At 36.8% G+C, this 22,521-nt stretch overlaps 1 protein-coding gene across 2 annotated transcripts in view; it reads right to left on the bottom strand.

Annotated features, from left to right (window-relative positions):
• SH3RF2 (SH3 domain containing ring finger 2) overlaps window positions 1-22,521 on the bottom strand; it is a 1,223,737-nt gene that overhangs the window by 24,126 nt on the left and 1,177,090 nt on the right. For both annotated transcript variants that reach the window (XM_044064026.1, XM_044064025.1), the window contains exon 9: window positions 17,279-17,586. In XM_044064026.1, the coding sequence (XP_043919961.1) occupies window positions 17,279-17,586 (308 nt within the window). The remainder of the gene's footprint in view (window positions 1-17,278; window positions 17,587-22,521) is intronic.

Genomic DNA, 22,521 nt, shown 5'->3' on the forward strand with positions numbered 1-22,521 from the left:
CATGGCCTCGCCTAAACAAAATGCGCACTGATCATGCATGTCCTTGTGAGGAATTTGTGTCCCACAAGCACACTTCCCTTTTCTAGTGGACTTGTAGGTCTGAAAACAAGTCAATTGATAACAATGAACCCAACAGGGTACTTATCTGTAGCGGTCATGAGAATAAAATGAGCGAACTGCTTCCTGAGCTGGCTAGCAGTAGTCTAATGCTCACTGTGGCAGAAACATTTTGAAGTGGGTACATGCAGATGTCACTTTTATGGCCTACATTGGTTTATGGCTCTAACATCAGATGTTGCATGTACCACCTGCTCCAAAGACTTTGGTATACTGGCCGGATATACAGTGCTGCAGGCAGCAACCTCCCCACTGTTATGAATACTGTTATGAATACTGCAACATGAGAATAGGAGATCTATTGATATGTGGACTGCTTATTCTGGTCAACATATAAATCCTTTGGGTCAAAAAGCACCTGTGAAAACATGAATAGTGGGCATAGAAGTGACTGCTGTATTGAATCATTTCGCTTGTTGGAAATGTGGTATGGAGAAAAAAAATGACAATACAAACGGACAAAGTGGTATTCCAGTTTGAAAGCAGGAAGATTTATGCAGTGTTTGAGTTGCCATCCAAAGCATGATCATGTGTAGATTGATTTTGCAGTGTCAAAAGTAGTCTATACTCTAAAGAAAGTGGCAGTAGGTTTGGTGAGCAGACTATTAAAGAACTGAACAGAGTGGAGTGCATGGGCAAATCAAGAAACAGTGGAATTGGAATTTTGGTCATTTGCTAGTCTTTCTTCACCATTTTTGCTATCGCATTTAGGAACTGTTCTTGTTGGTCTGGAGTGCATCCATTCTGTCTTTTTTGTCCATTTTTTAACTTATTTGGTTTGTGCAAATCAAGAAACAGGTTGAGCCTACCGGATGGCTGGATAGGTTAACATTATAGTTGCTATTATAAAATTTATATTTGTGTTGATTTATGAGATCTTTGTAAAGCTATACAGAAAGCACAATTTGCTTCATATAGAAAAATTGTATCTGCTATACCAGTATTTTTCAGTGTTTGATGCTAAACATTGATAGCAGCAAATTAAGCTCAATAAAAAGTTCTAAGCTGTGTATATTTAATTAATGTATAAGAAAACACATATCCTAGGCAATCATTTGGTATTTTGTTGGCACCTAAGGTGTTTCAGAGAGCTGTTGCACATGTGATTGAGAGACTTGATAATGTTAATACTACTGATAACATGCTGGTATGCAGTCTAACTAAAAGTAAGCCTGGCAAAGAGACTAATGAAATTACTGAAAAGACTGAGCAGTATAACATTTTTTTTAAATTAAGTGTTAAATCAGACATACTGAACTGAATGGGACATATTTTGATACTAGAAGGCTTAAAACTGAACATTGGGAATATGAGACTATAAGTTCAAATTCTTCACCAGAAAACAAGTAAGCTGTCATCATATTTCCCTCTATAATAACATCTCTAAGCTTATTCCATGCACACTGTAAATAAGGTATACTATTTAGGAAAATACTGTAGCAAAATGGGCTAGAATATACAATATAGCACTGAAGCATCCTCACTTAAACAGTTTGACATAAGTAAGAGAGTTACATTACAAGTAGATGTAAGCTAGAAAAAAAATGGTCTGGTGATTCTGCTAGCAGATAATCCAGTTGCACCTAGGTACAGAGCCATTACAGTTTTCCAAATAAAGATGTGTTAGCCATAGCATATGGTTGTAAAAATTTCACTGAGTACACATGTAGGAAAAAAAGTGCTACATGAAGTAAGCTTTAACCTTTATAGGTTATCTTTAACAAGTTGTTATGTAAGGCGCCACCAGGAGAAAATCTTGTTGCAATTGCAGATGTATGACTTAGTTGTATGGTATATGCCAGCATATGAGATGCATTTAAATAACATGCTGAGGTATTAATATTTGCCAGACCAGTAATAAAAAATGCTATGCGATAAATTAGGAGGTATTTATTATTTTATCTATTTATTAATTAGTATTTGTTTATTACGATTGTCCATCTGGGATTAATGTCGACCCTTTTCAGTGGAGGCCCAGGGAGAAAAGCTTCAAGTACAACACGCATGCAAAATGTTCCAAGCAGGTAAGAACAATTACAATTACTTTAAGCAATTTAACAGAATGAATGCAAATTAAACACATGGTAAAACATAAACACAGTTTTACAAAAGACAACAGTACATATCAACAGATAGAATATTTTTGCGGGTCATGAATAAAATCTAATACATTAGTACAACAGTTGTTTAAAGTAAAGGAAGTAGAAGGGAAGAAAAGAGAAATTAATTTGAGAATGGATGTTTTTAAAAAGTGAGGTTTGATTAAAAAGTATTTAAGTAACATGTTAGTAGGAGTGATAGTTATACATCAGCGTGCAGTAGAAACAAGGTAAACAAACAAATTTAAGAGGGAAAATCAGAGAACTAGGTAGATGTACCTGAGCAGAATATGGCTGGATTATACATAGAGGTTAAAACAGAGGATTAGTAGATAAGCTGAGTGAGAGAAAGGTTGAGGAAGGTTGAGTAAGAAGATGTAGGATTGTTGCATTGAATAGAGGCTGCAATGTGTCAATGTATGGTTTGTGCTGCATACAGGAAAAAAACGAAAGAGATGGGATACAAAAGGTGATGAATGAAGAGTGAGAGAAAAATCAATGCAATGAGCTAGGATATATTGAAGGGAAATAGCAAGGTGTAATAAAAATAAAGATTAGATGAGGAGAAGAGTAGAAAGTTATAGGGAACAGTAGGGCGAAAAGATGACAAAGACACAAGCTGTAGATATAAAATATCCATATAGGGTCCTTACATAATGTGAGAATAGCATAGCTTAAAATAATTCCAGTTGTTTGTAACTAAAAGGCAATTAAAGAGTTTTCAAGATATAGTAGGAATGTTCCTGAAACAGAAATGCATCTTGAAGTGGTAATGATATATTGGCAATAAAAGAGACTGCCACAAGGTGAGAAAAACAACCACACTTTACATTTAAAAAATAGATTAATTGCATACAAGGACTGATGTTCAGAGATGATAAACTGATTCTGGTATATAAGTTAAGGAAAGAAATGTAGGCAAAAATACCATCGGAGATTGTGAACTCTAAAAAACGTGCCCTGTGCAATGTATAATGATTATCTTTAAAATAAAGAGGGGAAAAATGATTTTATTAACTTCCCTGATGATGTGATGATCATGAATCAAAGTTGGAAAAGATATGTATATATATATATATATATATATATATATATATATATATTATATATACACACACATACATATATAATATATATATATATCTATACATGGGTCCCCTTTGAATGGTTGACATTTCACAATGTCGACATTCATATGGCTGAGACCATATGATCGACATTTGAAATGTCGACCATGGGGAACCGGCATCTCTCTACAGTGCGGAATGGAAAGATTTCCACTTCTGCACTGTAGTGCGATCTAGGAATTGGTATATCTAAGTTCTGGGGGGGGGGGGGGGGGCAGAGCAGCATTAAGGTAAGGTTTTTTTTTGTTTTTTATGTTCTAAGTGTATGGTCGACATTTCAAGTGTCGATCATATGTTTTCGGCGGTATGAATTTCGACACTGTGAAATGTCAACCATATCAAGTAGACCCCTATATATATATATATATATATATATATATATATATATATATATATATATATATATATATGGATGGGTCTACTTCATATGACATAAATTTCATTTGACTGAAATTCATTTGACTGAGACCAAAACACTGAAAGTTCAAAAGACTGAAAACTCATTTGACTGAAACTCATAACAATGACACATTAAAGTAAAAGGTATATGCCCTTTTCCCCACTGTAGTGTGATCCTAGAGTTAGTATATATAGTTGGGGGGGTGTTGGGGGCACAGCCCCCACATACTTTATAAATTTTAAACCATACATATGGATATTTATAACTGCAATTAATAACTCTTTGCAGAAAACAATATTTACCTAAACTATGTGGGGGGCTTTGCCCCCCCCCAACTATATATACTAACTCCAGGATCGCACTACAGTGGGGGAAAAGGGCGTATACCTTTTACTTTAATGTGTCAGTGTTATGAGTTTCAGTCAAATGAGTTTTCAGTCTTTTGAACTTTCAGTGTTTTGGTCTCAGTCAAATGAATTTCAGTCAAATGAAATTTAGGTCATATGAATTAGACTCATATATATATATATATATATATATATATATATATATATATATATATATATATAAATACTCAAACACATCATTTCTGCAGAGGGGCAAGCCCCCCCCCGGACCCTCTCTACTTAAATATACCATGCTTCTACATACAGGGCAGAACAGGAGATTTCCCTTTTCCCCACTGTAGCGTGATCTCAGAGTTGGTATATTTAAGTAGAAGGTGTGGGGGTGCAGGGGGGTGCTTGCCTCCTTGCAGAAACAATGTGTTTTTTTTTTTTTTTTTTTATTTCACTTCAGAATTTCAAATTTCTGAAAACTCGATCATATGGTCTCGACCATATGAAGTTCGAGTTTTCAGTAATTCGAGATTCTGAAGTGGAACCATATATATAAATATATATATATATATATATATATATATATATATATATATATATATATACACATATACATACATTTATATATATATATATATATATATATATATATATATATATATATATATAAAACTATGCTATATACTATGTTATGATTAGTATTTGAAGTTTTATAAAGTTATTACATTCTAAAGGTAGAGGTGTGACCAATGTACAGAAGGCTATACCAGATTTACTAACATCAGATAATGGTCCATAGTATACAAGTATGGAGTTCAACAGATTTTTGGAACAACAAGAGTTTCAGCATTAACTCTAGTACTAATTATCTACAATTTGATTGTCCAACATATGGGCAATGTACCCTTTCAAGAATATAATAAATGTTCAAAAGTTACAAATGTAGCTCTTACTGAATAGAGAAAATACTGCACTGCAATTTGCCAGGTTATGACCAGTTCAATCACTGATGTGACACAAATTAAAAGCAGAATTCCTTCATTTATGCATTAAGTCCAGAAAGCTGTAAAACAAATCCAAGTGCAAGAAACACTAAAAAAAACATTAAAGGTGCAGGTCTTCAATAAACAAAGGAGATAAGGTTAGAATATGCATGGTTCTGGTGAGAAACAGACAAAATGTGCTGATTTGAAGAATCTCAAGGTAATTTTTTATTCATATACTGGATGGAAATTCCTTACAAGAAACAGGAGGCAGCAGTTAAAAAAGAATATTATCAGAGTGACGCTACAGAATACAGAAACTGTTATTGTAGTGTCTTCAGAAAAGGTATTCAGAGAAGTAGTTATCCAAACAGGTGCCAATAGAAGTAATTGTATTGGAAGATGCTGAAGAGGAGATTCTAGATCACAGGTGTAAGAACATCAAGATGAGATGCCAATAGATTTGCCATTAGATTATGTTCATCATTATCATCATCAGTGATGCTGACCACAAATTCCTCTAAATATTTGAGCTCTGGAGTACTGTTAGGAAAACAAAGCAGATATTTAAACAGTTGTGGAAATAACACTTATTACCTGAATTGTTGACACTATAAGGATTGAAAAGTTATTAAAAAGTAATACAGATGGATTTAAAAGTACTGAAGTGTTTCATGAAGTTGTATTAAAAAGTCTTATGGCTTTCTATTTACTGGAAATAATTGTTATAATAGGTTCATAGCTGTATACTAGGCTAACAAACACTGGGGCCTTTTACAAGCCTACCCATGCAACCCAAATGCCTCCCATGAGTTATTGTGCTTTAGAGGTTATTGTAAGGGGATATATGTAAGCTAGGGCATGATTTACCTATTGCCTCTGTCCATTAGAGACATAAGTGCCACACCAGGGGTGAATTTCAAGTTTCCCTTCGACTGGCCCTAGTTATGCTTGAATAGGGTTAGAGACGAGGTTTGCTTCATACGAATGGGAAGCCTACTCCAGACAATGGGAATTCTCTGAGATACCTCCCTGTCCCTCCAACATGTCTTATTTGTGTCATAAGCAAAATGCAAGTCCTTGGATCTAGCAGTTTGATGATGTTCATTTGCAGATATGCAAAATGTCCATCAGAGCAAGGTCCAAGGATACCTTGTATGGCAGGCATAGATCACCTCTCAAAAGTCTGTAGGAAACAGAATACAGAGATAGGGCTTTGAGACAATCTGCATAGGACACTTTTTTTGTTTACACCTCGTACTCTTTCGGTGACAAACCTCTGTAGATGTTCCAGTTGTTGCATGTGCCTGGTCAGGTACATACTGAAGGGGGCATTATACTGAATGACTGGTCTGATGAGGGCCGAATAAGGTGGCACAAGTGACCTTTTGGGACCGGGATGCCATGCTTTTACTTATAAGTTGAGCAACATAAAACAAGTTTATTACTACCTTAGACACGTTTGTCAAAAGCCAGATTACTACCTACATGTCCCCAAGTCCCTGACTTCTTGGAATAGTGTTTATTTATATTTATTTTATTTATTTTACATTTGTTTACTGGAAATGTCCACCTGGGTCAATGATCCACTTTCAGTGGATGCCTGGGGAGAAAAGCTCCATACAAATAATTTATACATGAGGTTTTTGACCTGAAAGCATTTTTTCAAATGAAGAATTATCACAGAAGTGAGAAAATGGTTATATTATTTACCAATACAAGCATACGTAAGATGATTAATTAATACATACTAGAAATAATTAATAAATACATACTTGATACATAAATGGTGCAGAGTTGAAAAAGGAGTAGCAAGGAACATAATACCTGCAGTTTCTTTGTCGTTTTGGATAATACCTATGACAGATTCATTGATAAGTTGAGTAATCTGCAACTTGGGAAGGAACGAAGACAAAGTTAGTAAAGTGGAGGGGGACCACAGAAGAAATATCAATAGAGCTGAGAGGTAAAGAAGAGGGGGAACTGGGTGAAGCAGGATAGAGATAGAATAGGAGAGACAGGCCTAGAGTTCTTATTGTAGATATGCACTAGTAAGAATGCCAGATGTTAAGGGAGGATACTGGAAATGTTATGACATGTAGCAAATGTACAAAAACAGAAAAAGAAAAAGGAAGAGGATGGGGGGAATTAGATGAAGTAGGATAGAGTTGAAGAGAGAGGCCTAGTGTGGAAGTTTTAGAGGTAAGTATGCATTTTTTTCAGCCTGGCTTAGTACAGGGGCAAAGCCAGTTGTTGGTAAGGTGTTCCTTTAGAAGTTGTTTAAATCTAGAAAGGTTGGTGTTATTGAGTATTGTTTGGGGTATGGAATTCCCCATTTTTACATACTTGGTTTGAGAACAGAGAATCACCGCAGTTATTGTTGGATTTGGTTATTTTTAGTTGAATTTTGTTGGAAGATCTTGGGGATCTACAGCTGGAGTAGGGCTGGATGAGGTGTTTTAGAGCATAGCAGTTTTCTGGGTGGTGGAAGATGGGGGTCTATATTAGAACATCAAGGTTTAAAACCTTCAAATGTTCAAATATCAAAGGAACAGAAACCCAAATTCTTTCCTAGGGAAAGTATTTGGTTGTCCATTTCTGTTGCTTCGGTATTTTCAGCGCTGTTGTGGAAAGTTACGGGTCGGGATCAGGTAAGTGTGCGATTGTGTGGATGTGACGGTTGGGGTGGGTTAGGTGAGTTAGGGTTAGGGCGCGGGTTAGGTATGTGTGCGATTGTGTGGACGTAAGGGTTAGGATGGTGAGTTAGGGTTAGGGAGCAGGTGAGGTGAGTGTGCGATAGTGACGGACCTTAGGGTTAGAGTTTGGGTTAAGGTAAGTGGATAGTTAGTGGTGTGTGTATAGTTTAGTGTAGGGTTAGTTGCAAGATTTTAGGTGTATGTGTGTGGATTGCTGTTTGTATGGTGTGCTTGTGTTGTGTGTATGTGTTTTGGAACAGCGATTTTTTTTCCCTAGGAAAAGAAAAAGAATCACTATTCTGACAGTTTGAGATTGTAAGCTTTCGCTTACATAGGGTCGATTAATCATCGTTCACTTCTTTCAATGGTCGGTGATCTAATATAGACCTGAAAGATGGTATGAGTGAAATTTAGTTGGTTAAAGGTAAGAAGATTGGGATGTTCAAGCCATTTTAGTTGAAGCAGTGCAGTGCAATGATGTGATCTATATGAGAGTTTTGAAGCAAATCTTGCTATTTTGTTATAAACAGGATTCAAGTTTGTTTAGATGAGTTTTTCTGAGGTTAGTAAATAATGGTGAAGCATCATAGCTCTCAACTGTACAGATTTTTGCAGAATGTCCAGATTTTTGCCTCATATTTTTGCTCTGTTGCTCATGTAATTATAGTTATCTGGCAAATCATTGCGGGTTGAAGTCAGAAAATAATGACAAGACACTTGAGTTTCAGACTTCATACCCTTCAGAAAATTCATGCTAATGCAAATCCTGTCATTCTATGAACTTTCTAAGTTTGTGAGAGCAATATTTAAAATGCGTCCCTATTTGTTGGGTCTTTGTCCCCCCATTGTTTATGGCTTTGTCCAGATTTTCTGCTCTAAGATGTTGAGAGGTATGTGAAGCATATAGCAGGGTGGAAATTACATGAGTTCTGGATATGGCAATTCTGGTGGAGTCAGTTAGGAAAGAATTGGCTCTATAGAGTGAGCCAAGCTTGGAGTGACCGTCTTGATAGTTAGAGCAAGGTGAATGTCAACTAAATCTAAGGTTGCTGTCAATGGTCACCCTGAGGAGCTTGGAGTGTTGAACCAGTTCTATTATAGTTTTACTGGCAGAATACATGGTAATGGCTGGAAGGTGAGCATGTGTTTTTTTAATGAGGGGCATGAGCTTAGTTTTATTAGGCTGGAGAACAAGTTGGGAGTCAAATGGGTAATTTTTGATGTCACTGAAAGCTTCTTGGTTTGTTTGTAGGAGTGCTGGTATGGAGAGAGCTGAACAAATAAGGGAGGAGTCATCTGCGTATTGAACAATGGTTGCATGTTGAGTGGCTGAGGAGAGTTCATTGGAGAAAAGTAGTGGGTTGAGTACAGATCCTTGAGGTACACTTACGGAGACCGGTAGAAAGGAAGAGACCTCATTATACCACTTGACTGTCTGTTGGGGGTCAGATAAATAGCTAAGAAGCCAGGTGAAGGTGGGCTGGGAAAGGTTTAATGAGTATAGCTGATTGAGTAGTTTCTAATGGGAAACTATGTCAAAAGGCTTTTACATGTCAAGCAAGACAGAGTAGACGGGTAGGTCGGAATTCCTAAGATGGTTGATTGTATTAGTAAAGCTAACCAGAGCAGTAGTGGTGCTATGCTTTGGTATAAAACCATGTTTGGATGCAGCTAGGAGGTTGTTGTTTAGTAGATTGTCAAGTAGTTGAGTATGGATATATTTTTCAAGAACCTTGGTGATGAGGGGAAGAATAGCTATTGGCCTATAGTTATTGAATTCAGTGGATGTATGCCCTTTGTGTAGAGGTATTATGCGAGATATTTTCCAGAGTTTTGGGATATACTGTTCAGTATGGACCAGATGATTAGGATAGAAATACGGAAGGAAATGGCATCTAATGCTATTTTGAGAAATTAATTGGGAAGCTGGTCTGCAGCGAGGGATGAGAGGTTTATTTGGTAAAGTAGTTTCTTTATAGTGCTAGCTCATATAGGTTTAATTGAGAAGGATTTGAGGTTATCCGTTGTTTTTATAGGTAAGTATGGAGGGGTAGGATTATTGTTTTTTATAAGGGATTGGACAGAATTTACAAAGTGAGAGTTAAATTGAGAGGCAATACTATCAGTTGTGTTGGTAGTGCTTGGAGTTGGGGTTGTGATCTGACCGGTTTTAGCAAAAAGTTGATGGTGTGCCAGAATTTTTGGGGGTTATTTTGGTGATTTTGTTGTATTGTTGTCCAGTAGATTTTTTCTGTCATGTTTAATTTGCTTTTTTGCAAGATTACGTATTTGTCAATAGTTGAGATGTTTCATTTTTGGTTTCATGGTAATGTGTCAGGCTCTATCTCTTAGCTTAAGTAGCTTTTTAGTCTCTGTAGTGAGCTATGGTATATGTTTGGATTTAATATGAGTTTTTCTTAGGGGGGCTAGATTATTTAGAATATTGATAAATGTATTGTTAAAATATTGAATTTCTGAGTCAAGGAAGAGGTGTTTAAGGGGGGACCAGTCACATTTTTGCAGAAGGTTTTAAAGGTGAGAACTTTTTTTGTTGTGTATGTATTTGTAGACTATATTTTTAGGATCAAGAGCATTAATACCTTTAAATTGTTTTGATTATAATTTTCTGGGTTTGAAGTTGTGTCAATCTGGCATTCCCTAAAAAATGCTCAATGAGGAAGGATGATGCTTCTGCCAATATTCAAAAGCTTAAAAGGGACAGGTACAGACCATCCTTGCCAAAGCAACGTGGTCTTTGGCCATATTCTGCTAAGCTTACAAATATTGTACCCCCTAGAATGACACCAAAAACTAAACCAGTTATTAAAGTCAATCATCATCTGCTCATATTGCATTGTCATCCGTGGTGAAGGTAGGATGCTGCTCAGTGCCACGCACATACCATCCTGGGTCACACATTCTAAGAGCACCATAATGTCTCTCTTCAGATAGTCTAGGGAGGGACATCTCAGCTCATTTAGAGATACATAGAGTATAAATGAATCATACTGGTTCCTGTGGTACAAAGACTTGACTGAATGTGTGAATTGTCAGATCCTGGCTCCTGATATGCAACTGACCACTGCTTTCTCCTTGTTCAGCCTGGTGAGTGGGTCATCAGTATGTTGCACAATGGAGCCCCTGTGACTAGAGTCCTGGCTAGTGTGTTGGCTTGCATTATGGGCTTAGTGGATGAGGATCCACTTGGTAAGATTGTATGTATAGCGCTGGGAGTTCTTTTTGTAAAGTGCTTTTGGGTTTGCTGAGGAAGATTTTTACAAATGGAGTGTCTGGGAGGTCACTGGAGTGTGGGAAGGAGTGCCTTTAAGTGTCTCAGCATATGTTAGTCTATGTGTGGGATGCATACTATGTGTGGTGGGTGTAGCATGTGTTTCTCTGACAAACTGGTTGTACTGGTTGTTATTATGAGTACCTGTGTGTGACAGTTTTGTCTTCAGTGACTATATGTATCTACATCTCCCACGTACTGTATCTCTTTCTTTAAGGCAGCATCGGTTAGAAGTGCCCTGTATAGATGCAAACACCTAAAAGTTCAGTTTTTCCCTAAACAGCTGTCAGTGAAACCCGTCCAAGCTTTCCTGCTGCTCTAGGAGCAACTCAGTTGCACATTGAGAAGCACTGCCTTATTGATCAGCCTTGGCCTACACAAAGTATAGATCCCTTTTCTAGTCTCAGTGCTACTATCAAAGTCCTATTAAACTAACTCATTCCTTTCCCTAACAAAACATACAATAACAGCCTGCTATCATGGATGGGCAGTTTCCCATCATTTCTCCGGCCAGCCAGAGAGATATCGGCATCCTGATGCAATGTGGCAATTGTCTCATGTATATTGACAACCACTTACTCCTGAAACAAACAAATACTTTATGTGAGAGATGCACTTACACTATGAAATTGGAGGCAAGACTCTCACATAAGGGCACACTGAATGCCAGCCAGGCTGTCAGCACACACACTTCCCACATTAAAAAAGGACATGACACATAAACCCACATATGCAGAGGTACTCACTAGAAACTTACTAAATGATCAGAGGCCTCCCAAACAGAAACCACTTACACATAGCAATGCAAAAAACAACCACAATGCATAATAACACATACACCAATGTCTCAACAAATAAGCCCATAAGGTGTAACACCCCAAAACCTAATGTACTGGTCATAGGTGGCTCCATTGTGAGACACATGGATGTTCCCCTCACCAGGCTTGATAAGGAGTGGGTTATGGTTAGATTCTTGTCAGGTGCCAGGATCCGTTAAGTCACTCAAACATTCAAGTCACTCAACCATAAGTACCGGTATGAGTCCATCATAGTCCATGTGGGTTGAATGACTGGACTATATGAAGAGAGACATGATTGAGCTCTCAGATTAGGTGTTAGAGGCAGGTATAATCCTAGCTTTAAGCAGCATTCTACCTTCTCCAAGGATGATGCCACAATACAAGCAAAAAATGATTGGCTTAGCTTCTAGTGTCAGTCCAAGGGGTTCCAATATCTGTCAGCCTAGGAAAACATGTTCGACAGGCCATGCTGCTTTGCCAGAGTTGGTTTGCACCTGCCTTGTCTAGATTTTACTGGAAAAGGCATTAGCTACCCCATTGTGCATTTTTCCGGCAGTGTCAAAATAACCAACCCCCTAACATAAAAAAAAATCCTCTCTAGGTAGACTCAAGGTACTGATGCTTAATGTTAGGAGTCAAAACAAGAAACTGCACTCCCTGGAAGCACTCCTCACTTTGGAAGATAATGACATCTGTTCAGTCACTGAGACATGTTCAAAAGCACGGAAAGCACCCCAACCATGCAGGGCTACAATGCCTTCCATACATTCAGACCAAAAACTAAACATGAAAGAACCAAAGGAGGTGGTGTATCCATCTTTATTAAGGATAAGTACACCCCGAGACTGGACAAACAGTATAACTCTCTTGAGCTACACCATGTCCAATTAACTACAGGCAAAGACCCCTACCACATCATAGCTAGCTATAGGCCCCCCACCATGAAACAGCATACCACATACCTGGACTTACTGGAGTCATTTACCATAAAGACTAACATCTTACTCATGGGTGATTTTAATTACTCTACCATCAACTGGGAAACATACACGACCACAAACATGCTGGCTCAGAGGTTCTTGCACTTTGTCAATGCAAATGTTCTGGAACAGCTGGTCAGCACACTCACAAGAGGCTCAAATGTCCTGGACATAGTACTCACTAACATGGGAAAACATTGCATTGTGATGTAGTCCCTGGTAAGATCGGACCATAAATCAGTCTTGTTTGATGTAATTATAAGACCAGTTACATCATCAAGCTCAAAAATGCTTAAGAATTTTTCAAAGATAAATGACCTCCTACTAAGTGATAGTATAAGAAGTTTCAAAGCCCACTCCTGTACAGAGTGTACACCAATGCCCTGTATAACCACTTAAGCAGTTGTATAAAAATTGACTGTACCTGACCAGATTAAAACCAGGTCTTGCTGAAAAAAAAAACAAGCCACCCTGGTGGACCCCTAGTATAAACAGGCTATACAACAAGAGAAAGAAACTAATATTCAAGAGCAAGAGAGAAATGACTCAGCAGAGGAAGAAATCCCTCTCTAGCTTAAACACGCAAATTAAAGATCTTGTCAAGTTCTCCAAAGCCAATTACAAAGCAAAAATAGCCTCCTTAGCTAAGGATAATCACAAGGCATTCTTTAACTATGTCCAAAATCCAAATGGGAATACTCAGCTATGTGCTGAACCGCCTGTGGATGGCACCACCCATACTCAACTGGAGGTAATGGCCAACCTGCTAGCTGACAGATTTGGAGCAAACTTCACCCCCCCATCCCCTCCAGTCATCCCCCAAGGTATACCTGCCACCATTTCCCAACCTATTATCTCAAGAGAGCAGGTCATTTTGGTGCCCTCCAAGCCCAGAATAATGGCATCAATGGGACAGCAATGTAAAACATGACCTAGCAGACCCACTTGGTCCCCGTTTAACCACAGCCTGTGAACTGGCTATGTTACCCTGGAATAGAGGACAGCAACAGCAATCCCGCTGCACAAAGGGGGGCCATCAACTGACCCTGGGAATTATAGGCCCATAAGATTGATTAGCCTCATCTGCAAAGTCATAGAAAGAAACATTATGGACCTAATTACAAGGACATATGTAATCTCTAACTCGGAATCCAACCCAGTTCAGATTTGTTCAAGGTAGATCATGCCTGTTAAACATGGTTGGCTTCTTCGAGAAAGTCACCAAGGCCCTGGACAAGGGAAAGACAGTGCATACCACCTATCTTGACCTAGCCAAGGCATTTGACACAATCCCCCACTCAGGTATTATAGAGAAACTCTCCCAATAGGTAATTAACCGATACATTTCCAGATGGGTAGCTAACTTGTTCACCAACAGGGCACATACTGTCAAAGTGGGGGACCTCACATCTAGTAAATGACCAGTCACCAGTGGCATACCACATGGTTCTGTGCTGGGCCCCTTACTATTTGAAGTTTATTTCTAAGAAGTCCAGGCAAACTTGGGTGGCCTATGGCTGACCAAGTACACTGATGATTGCAAACTGGGAGCAATCATTGAGTTCCCCAACAATGTTAATATACAGAAGACAGGGTTAATGCAGACAGATGATTGGTGCCAAAGCCATGGATTAAAGCTGAATGCAATAACGTGCATCATTATTCCTTTTGAGAAAGCTGACATCCCTACTAATTACATTATAGACAGCACCCCCCTTAAGTGTAGACCCAGTGGTACATGATATGGGTACTTAGGTTGATAGCAATTTGAACTTTGACCACCACGTATCCACAGTAGTAAGGAAATCCTTCTATGTGGCACATCTTATAAGTAAAGGCATCACATCTAGATCTAAGAATGTTATAATTCTATTATACTCATCCCTCATCAGACCAATAATTGAGTACAATGCCCTGTACTGCATGTACCTCACCAGAAACTTGCAACAATTGGAGAGACCACAGATATTTCTCACCAAGAAATTACACAGTACACAAAACAAATCTCATGAGAAAACACTGAAAGCCCTGTCACTGTATTTTTTCTCCTACAGGTTGCTAAGGGGTGACCTGTGCCTGGCTTACAGGGCAGTCTCTGACCCAGTCCTTATGGAAATGCTACACATTCGTAAATCAAACTGCAGGAGGGTCACTCTCTCCAGAGATCTTAAACTAGCCTCTGAAATGAGCAGGTCATACTAACGTGATAGCTATATCTCCAGGAAACTGCTACTTCTCTGGAACAAGCCTCTAGTTCACATGAAACAGAGCCCCGTCCTGACCCTCTTCAAATGCAACCTAGATCAATGGATGGGTGACCACAAATTCACTCCTGGGGTGGCACCCATGTCTCTCCTGGACAGAGGAAGCTGGTATCGACTACCATAGACCCTTACCTCTGCGAACTTCACCCACCTAACCACTGACAATTTGCGATAAATATGGCTAGGCTTGTAAGGGCTCTAGAGTCACTAGCCTGGTAACTTTCTATGAACCTATGAACTATAACACAGTTGCTACATTATCTCAGTTTGTCCATAGCCACCAAAATGGCTGAGAAGACATTGGAAAAGTGCATTTCTATTATGACGAGTCCTGTAATAGCTGAGCTACAACTAGGCTACCACCTATTGCTACTAGATGGAAATTCATCAGTCCTCTTAATATAAAAAGACAAAAAAAGAGCTTGCTGGAGAGTAATAATTTCTAAGAAGAAACATTTGATTTTATGACAGCGGAAAGCCCTACACACACATGTATGCACACGCAAACACACACACACAAACATGCGTTTATGTATGTGGGCATGTATGTGTACATATAAATACATATACAGTAATTTACAGCAATTACCCCAAAGAAGAGAAATCTTTTGCAAGTGTAAAAGATGACTGCAGTATTTGCATGGATATATTTCAATATTAGTCCTATGGCCTCTCTTGAAGTCTACTGTTATCATGGCTTCTACTTTAAAACTGTTGACACTGAGTAACTTACTTGTTAGACTAATGTGACAAATGAAACAACAGGAAATGGCAACCTAATATATTATAAGTGCTGCCTTATCACCATGAAGCAGTTACTTTTGTACCTCTTGACCTCTTAGCACAAGAAATCTGGACATAGCCTAACAAATGGGGGGACAAATGACCAAAAATAGGGACAGATTTTAAATATTGCTCTTATAAGCTTAGACAATTGCTAGAGTAACAAGATTTGTGCTAGCATGCATTTTCTGAAGGTTATGAAGTCTGAAACTCAAATATATGTTATTATTTAGTGACTTCAAACCTCAGTGATTTGCCAGAAAACTATATATTTTATGAGGAGCAGACCACAAATATGAGGCAAAAATCTGAACAATCTGTGAAAATTTGGACAGCTGAGAGGTACAGAAATACCTTATCTTCATGAAATATTAGGAAACTGTAGGGAATAAGAATTTGTAAAATCCATTTATCTGAATGCTTACTCCAATAGGAACATTCAGGTGTATATTTTTTAATCCCAACACAAGCTCCATCCTTTCCCACATACTTAATACTATGCACTGAAATCATAGTTCAGCTACCAAATTTTAAAAACTGCGAATGGCTAGATACTGAATGGTTAACATCATACGGTACAAATAGCAAAGAATGTCAGTGAAAATAAATCCATCGAATGGGCATAGTCAGCTAACATCAAGAACACAACCAACCAAGGTGGGGTGCTTTGCCCCCACACCCCCAAATGTGGGGGGCTATGTCCTTATACCCTCTAACTATATATACCAACTCTGTGATCACACCACAGTGAAGACTAGGGCAAATTTAATAGGTTTTCCTTCACTTACCTTATGCGTCATGTTACTTCCTGGTTGTTCCCAACTATGGCCATTTGATGGCTTTCATTTTGCGGAAGTTGCTGTTCTCTATTTGTACCTTTTGATGTTAACTGTTCGGTATTTAACAGTTTGCAGTTTTTAAAATTTAGCAGCCAAACATAGACCCCTTAAATCTTGCTTGTTTCCTCAGTGATAAAAACAGGTAGTCTTCAGCATAGCAATGCTGCAAAATCATTTTTTCCAATGAAATATTAATTTCCACTAAAGTTTCTAAGCTTATCCTTCCTGTACACCAAATACTTTTCTTAACAAATGGCTTAATGACTAGCCTACACTCCTTAATCTACACCAGCAGTGTTAAATATCCTTTTTATTCAATATAGAACAAAAATCTCAAAATAATTACAAAACGCTTCCATTGCAATATGAATACGCAGTATTTAAAATTAAATCAAACTAGAACATACTGATGATATTTAAAAGAGACAAAGCTTTAAGTTAATTATTTTCCATGATTTCCTGTTAATGGAAGGGAAGCTTGACAGAAAGGTTATTAGTATGTTATTGATGCAATAGCTATCATTTCTCTGCAAGCACAAAATAATAAAAAGTTGAAGAAATACCGTTTTGTAGCCTCTGTTAAGCGTAGATTTGCTGCAGAAGTCTGTAGCAGCATTGTTGGAATACTGGATGAAGAAAGGTCCAATGATCCAGTATTCCTGTGCCAAATTCTGTTGTTCTCTGTTGGAACTGGACATGAATTAGATCTGCTATGAAGAAAGAGTGACCCTTCAGGTCCTTTCATTTCACGATGCACTGTCCCCACACTTGACTGCTCTTGCTTCAAACTTTGGTTGTTCAATGATACTTGTGGGTCTAGCTTTTTTGATGGAGGAGGGCTATCATCTTGAAATCTGACAGTTTTCACTGGCTGAAACACAAAATGGGATTATTACTACAAGCTATTAACTTTAGGAAGAAACAGACTCTGCAGATACAAAGCATATGAAAAAGGTTCCTCATTATCACATATTAGTAGCTTTGAGGCAGCCTAGTAACAAATGTTAAGGTTTGCTTTATGTTTCTGTCCCTGATCAGCCCCTCTGATAGCACATCTGTTGGTTGTGGCAGTGGTAGAACTCCTGCCTTACTATGATGGATTGTCTAGTTTGCTTACCATCTGAGATGCCTTTTGTGCACAGTCAGCATGTCCTTCTTGAGTCTGCATGGAGTTTTTGCCAGGGTCTGCAGCTTTTCCATATTCCCAAAACATATCACTGGGTAATTTGCTGATCCTTAAAATTGCCCACGTGTATGCAGTGTGCAAATGTATGCATGCATGTCTTGCTATGGAGTAATATTCCATGACTGGATCTCTCTATCTGACACGTGTTGTTTGCTTGGCTAGTTTTCAGCTCGACTGCGATCCTGACACAATAAAGTGAGCATTGTACTATGAATGAATGAGCATATTTGTTCAAGCTTCACTTTGTGAATTCTGCTATAGTCTCTTCTTTTATTTCTTTACAACCAAATTAGTGTCAATGGCACACTTACCTCTGGAACAAAGGTTGTGGGTTCTATTCCTGCACCAGGTAGTTAGATTGCTGACACTGCAGTGCAGCATAAAGGGGGATGCTGCACTCTTGAGTGTGTCATCCATCAGATAAGACATTAAACTGAGGTCTCACCTGCCTGAACTGGTGGTGGCTTAGGGACATGTAAAGGATTCTATAGCACCTATTGAAAAGAATAGGGAAGTTCCTTGATGCCCAGGCCAAATTTCTGTTAGTAGCACAATACTACCTTTGGTCTCCCTGAAAGGCAGCTACTAGCCTAATGAGACAAACCAGGTCAATGAAGGATAAATAAATAAAATAAAATTTGTTCTACTCATCCCATTCATTTATTTCCCATTCATGTGCAAGAGTTCTTCCAAAAACATTTCTTTCCACCTTTAACATTCACTTTTTGTACTGTCCCAGTCAATGAGGGATAAATCAATAAAATAACATTTGTTCTACTCATCCTATTTATTTATTTCCCTTCATGTGCAAGAATTATATTAGAAACATTTCTTTCCACCTTTAGCATTCACTTTTTGTACTGTTAGCATTACTAAAATATGCATTTAAATTACATTTTATTACTCTTTTTTATATTGCAAATATCTGCATCTAAAGTTTACATTTACATTTTTCTAAAGGACTGTTTTGTTATGAAAACCATAACCTTGTGACAGAATAAACAGAGGTAACAGCAAGATGCCATATCTAAAAATCCTTTCACTGTAGAAGACTGCAGTAGAAAACAGTATGGAAATTCAAAGCCAGGTGTCACTTTCAAGCCTAGGATTTTAGAAACTAGAAAAAATAATTATTCCACTATTTTACCATTGTAATGTGGTAGTAGGCTGCATGTCTACTTACAAAAGAATATCTTGACCTGACATGTTAAAATCAAGAGTATCAAAAACAGTGGTCAAGAAACAGGCCAGGTTAGGTCAGAATGGTATAGAGCATGTTATCTGAACTTGCCACCACTGATTTAGAGATTTAGACCAGACTAGTGGCCTAGGTACCACATGCAGCTGGGGTGATAGACTGTTTAGTTATTTTGGAAGGAGGTACTGCCAACCATACTTTTGTAGCAACTTCTAAAAGAAAATAGGGATGCATCCAATCAGGCTACACCAGATCAGATCAAGTGAGGATGTGGGAAAAAATAAATGATTCCAACTGAAAATATAAATTACTCAAACAGTATGGCTCACTTTATGAACATGCCTGAAATAGTAGGCATAAATAAACATCAACTGCAAATCTAATGACACCATCTTCCACCATACCCCAGCTATCATCCTTAATGGGAAAAATGACTATCTTAGTTCAGTGAGGTTGCGGCCTAAAAAAACATATAAGATCCTAATGAAGAAAGAGTTTCATGTCCATTATCGGACCATAATTCTATAATCTTCAATATTATTTTAAAAACTGACAATTTAATACATCACAGAAAACTACCAGCATGCATTATTAAAATAAAAGGATTCAAGGACTGGTATGTTAAGGAGATCAAACATTTCCTAGAAATAAACATGAATAGTGAAGTATCTGACATTGTCCTGTGTTACAAGCTGGTATATTAGTAAAATAAGAGCATGGGACAAAGAAGTGAATACACTACAGGCCAAAATAGATACACTAAAGTTAAATGTAAGTTAAAATCTAAAACCAAATGAGATTTTCAGGCAGTCTGAACTTAAAAACTTAAATATAAAATATGTTACAATTCCAAATCATAAAGTTTCAATAAACTTGGAAAACTTAAACTTCAGGCATATTAAGTAAACCCTTTAAACCTGCACAAACTTGCTCTTAGATCAAAGAAAATGATTAAACAAATCGTATTAAAGAAATTATAATACATAAATAATGAAAAAGAACAGACATTAAAGGTATTCTTGAGGGCTTTAAAATATTTTATGACAATATAAGCAATAATACAAATAACCTAGATAATGATGATATAGTTAAAACTTTTCTAAGGGAAAATGTTATAATAAAATAACAAGTGAACAGATAAAAAACTGACAGACCATTCACTTTAACAGAAATAAAAGATCAAACAAAAAAGTTAAAAATAATAAGGTACCAGGTCTTTTACCAGAACTATATAAAATGCTATGGGATGATGCAGTTAGAATATTAGATAACGTCTATAGAGAAATAAAAAACAACTGCTGAAGTCCCCCTATTATGGAAATATTCCCTTACAGCACCTATTTTAAAACAAGATAAGGATCCTACAAAGTGCTAATCATACAGACCCATTTCACTTTTAAATGTGGACATAAGATGTTCACGTCCCTTTTAGCTAAAGTAATTAATCTACTAATACCTAAACTAATTAACAATGCTCAAACTGGGTTTATTTTAAATAGACAAGTACAGGGTAATATAATAAGAATGCATACATTAACAGACTATGCAAATAAAACTAAAAAAATAACTTTCTATCATTAGTTTTGATTTAGATAAGGCTTTTGACTCAGTTAATTGGTCGTACCTGCTTAAAACACTTAAAGTGTATAATTTCTCACCTGAGCTACTTGCATTAATTTCTAAGTTGTAACTCTTGTGCTTATGTTAAAATATTTTTTCTTTCTAATTCCTTTAAATTACAAAAAGTACAAAACAAGTCTGTCTATTATCATCATTACTTTATTGCATTAGCTATACAACCCTTTGTAAAATTATTAGATCCAATAAGAACATTAATGGTATCAAAGTAAAAGAAGATTTTGAACTATTTAAATTTTTTGTCATCCTAATAAACAAAGAGTTTCCTTTGATTGGCACAGAAAAGATTGGGATAATAGTGGATCAGGATTCCCTGATATTCAATTGTATGCTACTTCAACAATTGTAAATATTACAGAGTTGCAGATAAATTCATTTTATGATTCAAACTGGAACCAAATACATCAAGAAATATTATTGGTAAGTCATAAACATATCACAACAAATCATAAACAAATAGTCCCTAATAGTTTTATCCGATTATTAAAAGATTTTTGTGTAAATGTAATAATACCCTCTTATAAAATTCTCTATTTAAATAACATTTCCTCTTTCCAAAAGTCCAAACATTCTAACCTTTGTATTAAAGACTTCATACTTTCTGTTTCCAATTGCATACACAAATGACTGCTTAAAAACTCATAATTTCAACAAAATGCTAATACTGAAACAACAAAGTAACCTATTATTTGCATAAATTCTTAAATGGCACTGATACAGATACTGCTGAAAAATTAAGTTCCAAATACAATCTAAATTTTGAGAACTGGTTAATTTTTCAAATATTTAGAGACTTTGTGAACACAGAAATAAATAACACATTTAATCTAGATAATAAATTGTCCCCCAAATTATTGGAATTATTAATAAATATCAATAATAATGCAATGAAAAATAAATCATATTTGTCACAAATTTTTAAAATTCTTAAATTAGATTTCACATATTTTGACAATTCCTATTGAAACTATTTCCTAGAAATTAGTAATGAACACTTCTCTGAAGAATACAAAAAATAATATTAAAATCTGCAGATAAAACCACATCTTGATTATATTGGAAACATTTCACTTGGAAACTCTTACACAGAGCTTCTGTCACTCCTAACAAAATTACAATTATATATAAATCAAACAGAATTAAATCCTAGAGATGTGATTCTGAAACAATAGCTGAATGGACACATATGGTACATGAATTTGAAGTCATCTCCCCTTTTTGGAAGCTCTATGGTCAGATAGATGTAATATTTCTAAATTGTTACTTTTATTTAATGTTCTGATTCCTGAGATAATTCCAAATACCCCAGTGTCTCTTCTTTGGACTATTCTTGCTATAGCCAGAAAAATTACTAAAAATGGGAAAAGTAAAATTACCCCTCTAGTGTTGAATTCATTAGTATGGCAAAATTGTTTGCAGAAGTGAATTGCATACCATAATTTATTTATTTATTTAACATTTGTTTACCGCAAAAGTCCAAGTGGGACACAGCCCATTTTCAGTGGAGGCATGGGGAGAAATGCTCCAGATGCATGTGAACACAGGGAGGACATACAGACTCTGAACAAAAGGTAACTCAGCTGAGACTCAAACTGGAGAACCTCTTGCTGTGAGATGACAACTCTAACAGCTGCATCAACTTCTAATATTACAAATTCATATAAATCTTGGCTTAAACGTAAAGACTTGCTTGACAAATATTTTTTGTTGTTGCTAGGTATAAATGATGTATTGATCAGCTCTGGAAATATGTAAATAGTTATTTGTTTATTTAATAATTGATT

This window comes from Protopterus annectens, chromosome 2.part2 (genome assembly GCF_019279795.1).
Source record: "Protopterus annectens isolate FY-2018-M chromosome 2.part2, PAN1.0, whole genome shotgun sequence".
Taxonomy (NCBI): Eukaryota; Metazoa; Chordata; order Ceratodontiformes; family Protopteridae; genus Protopterus; species Protopterus annectens.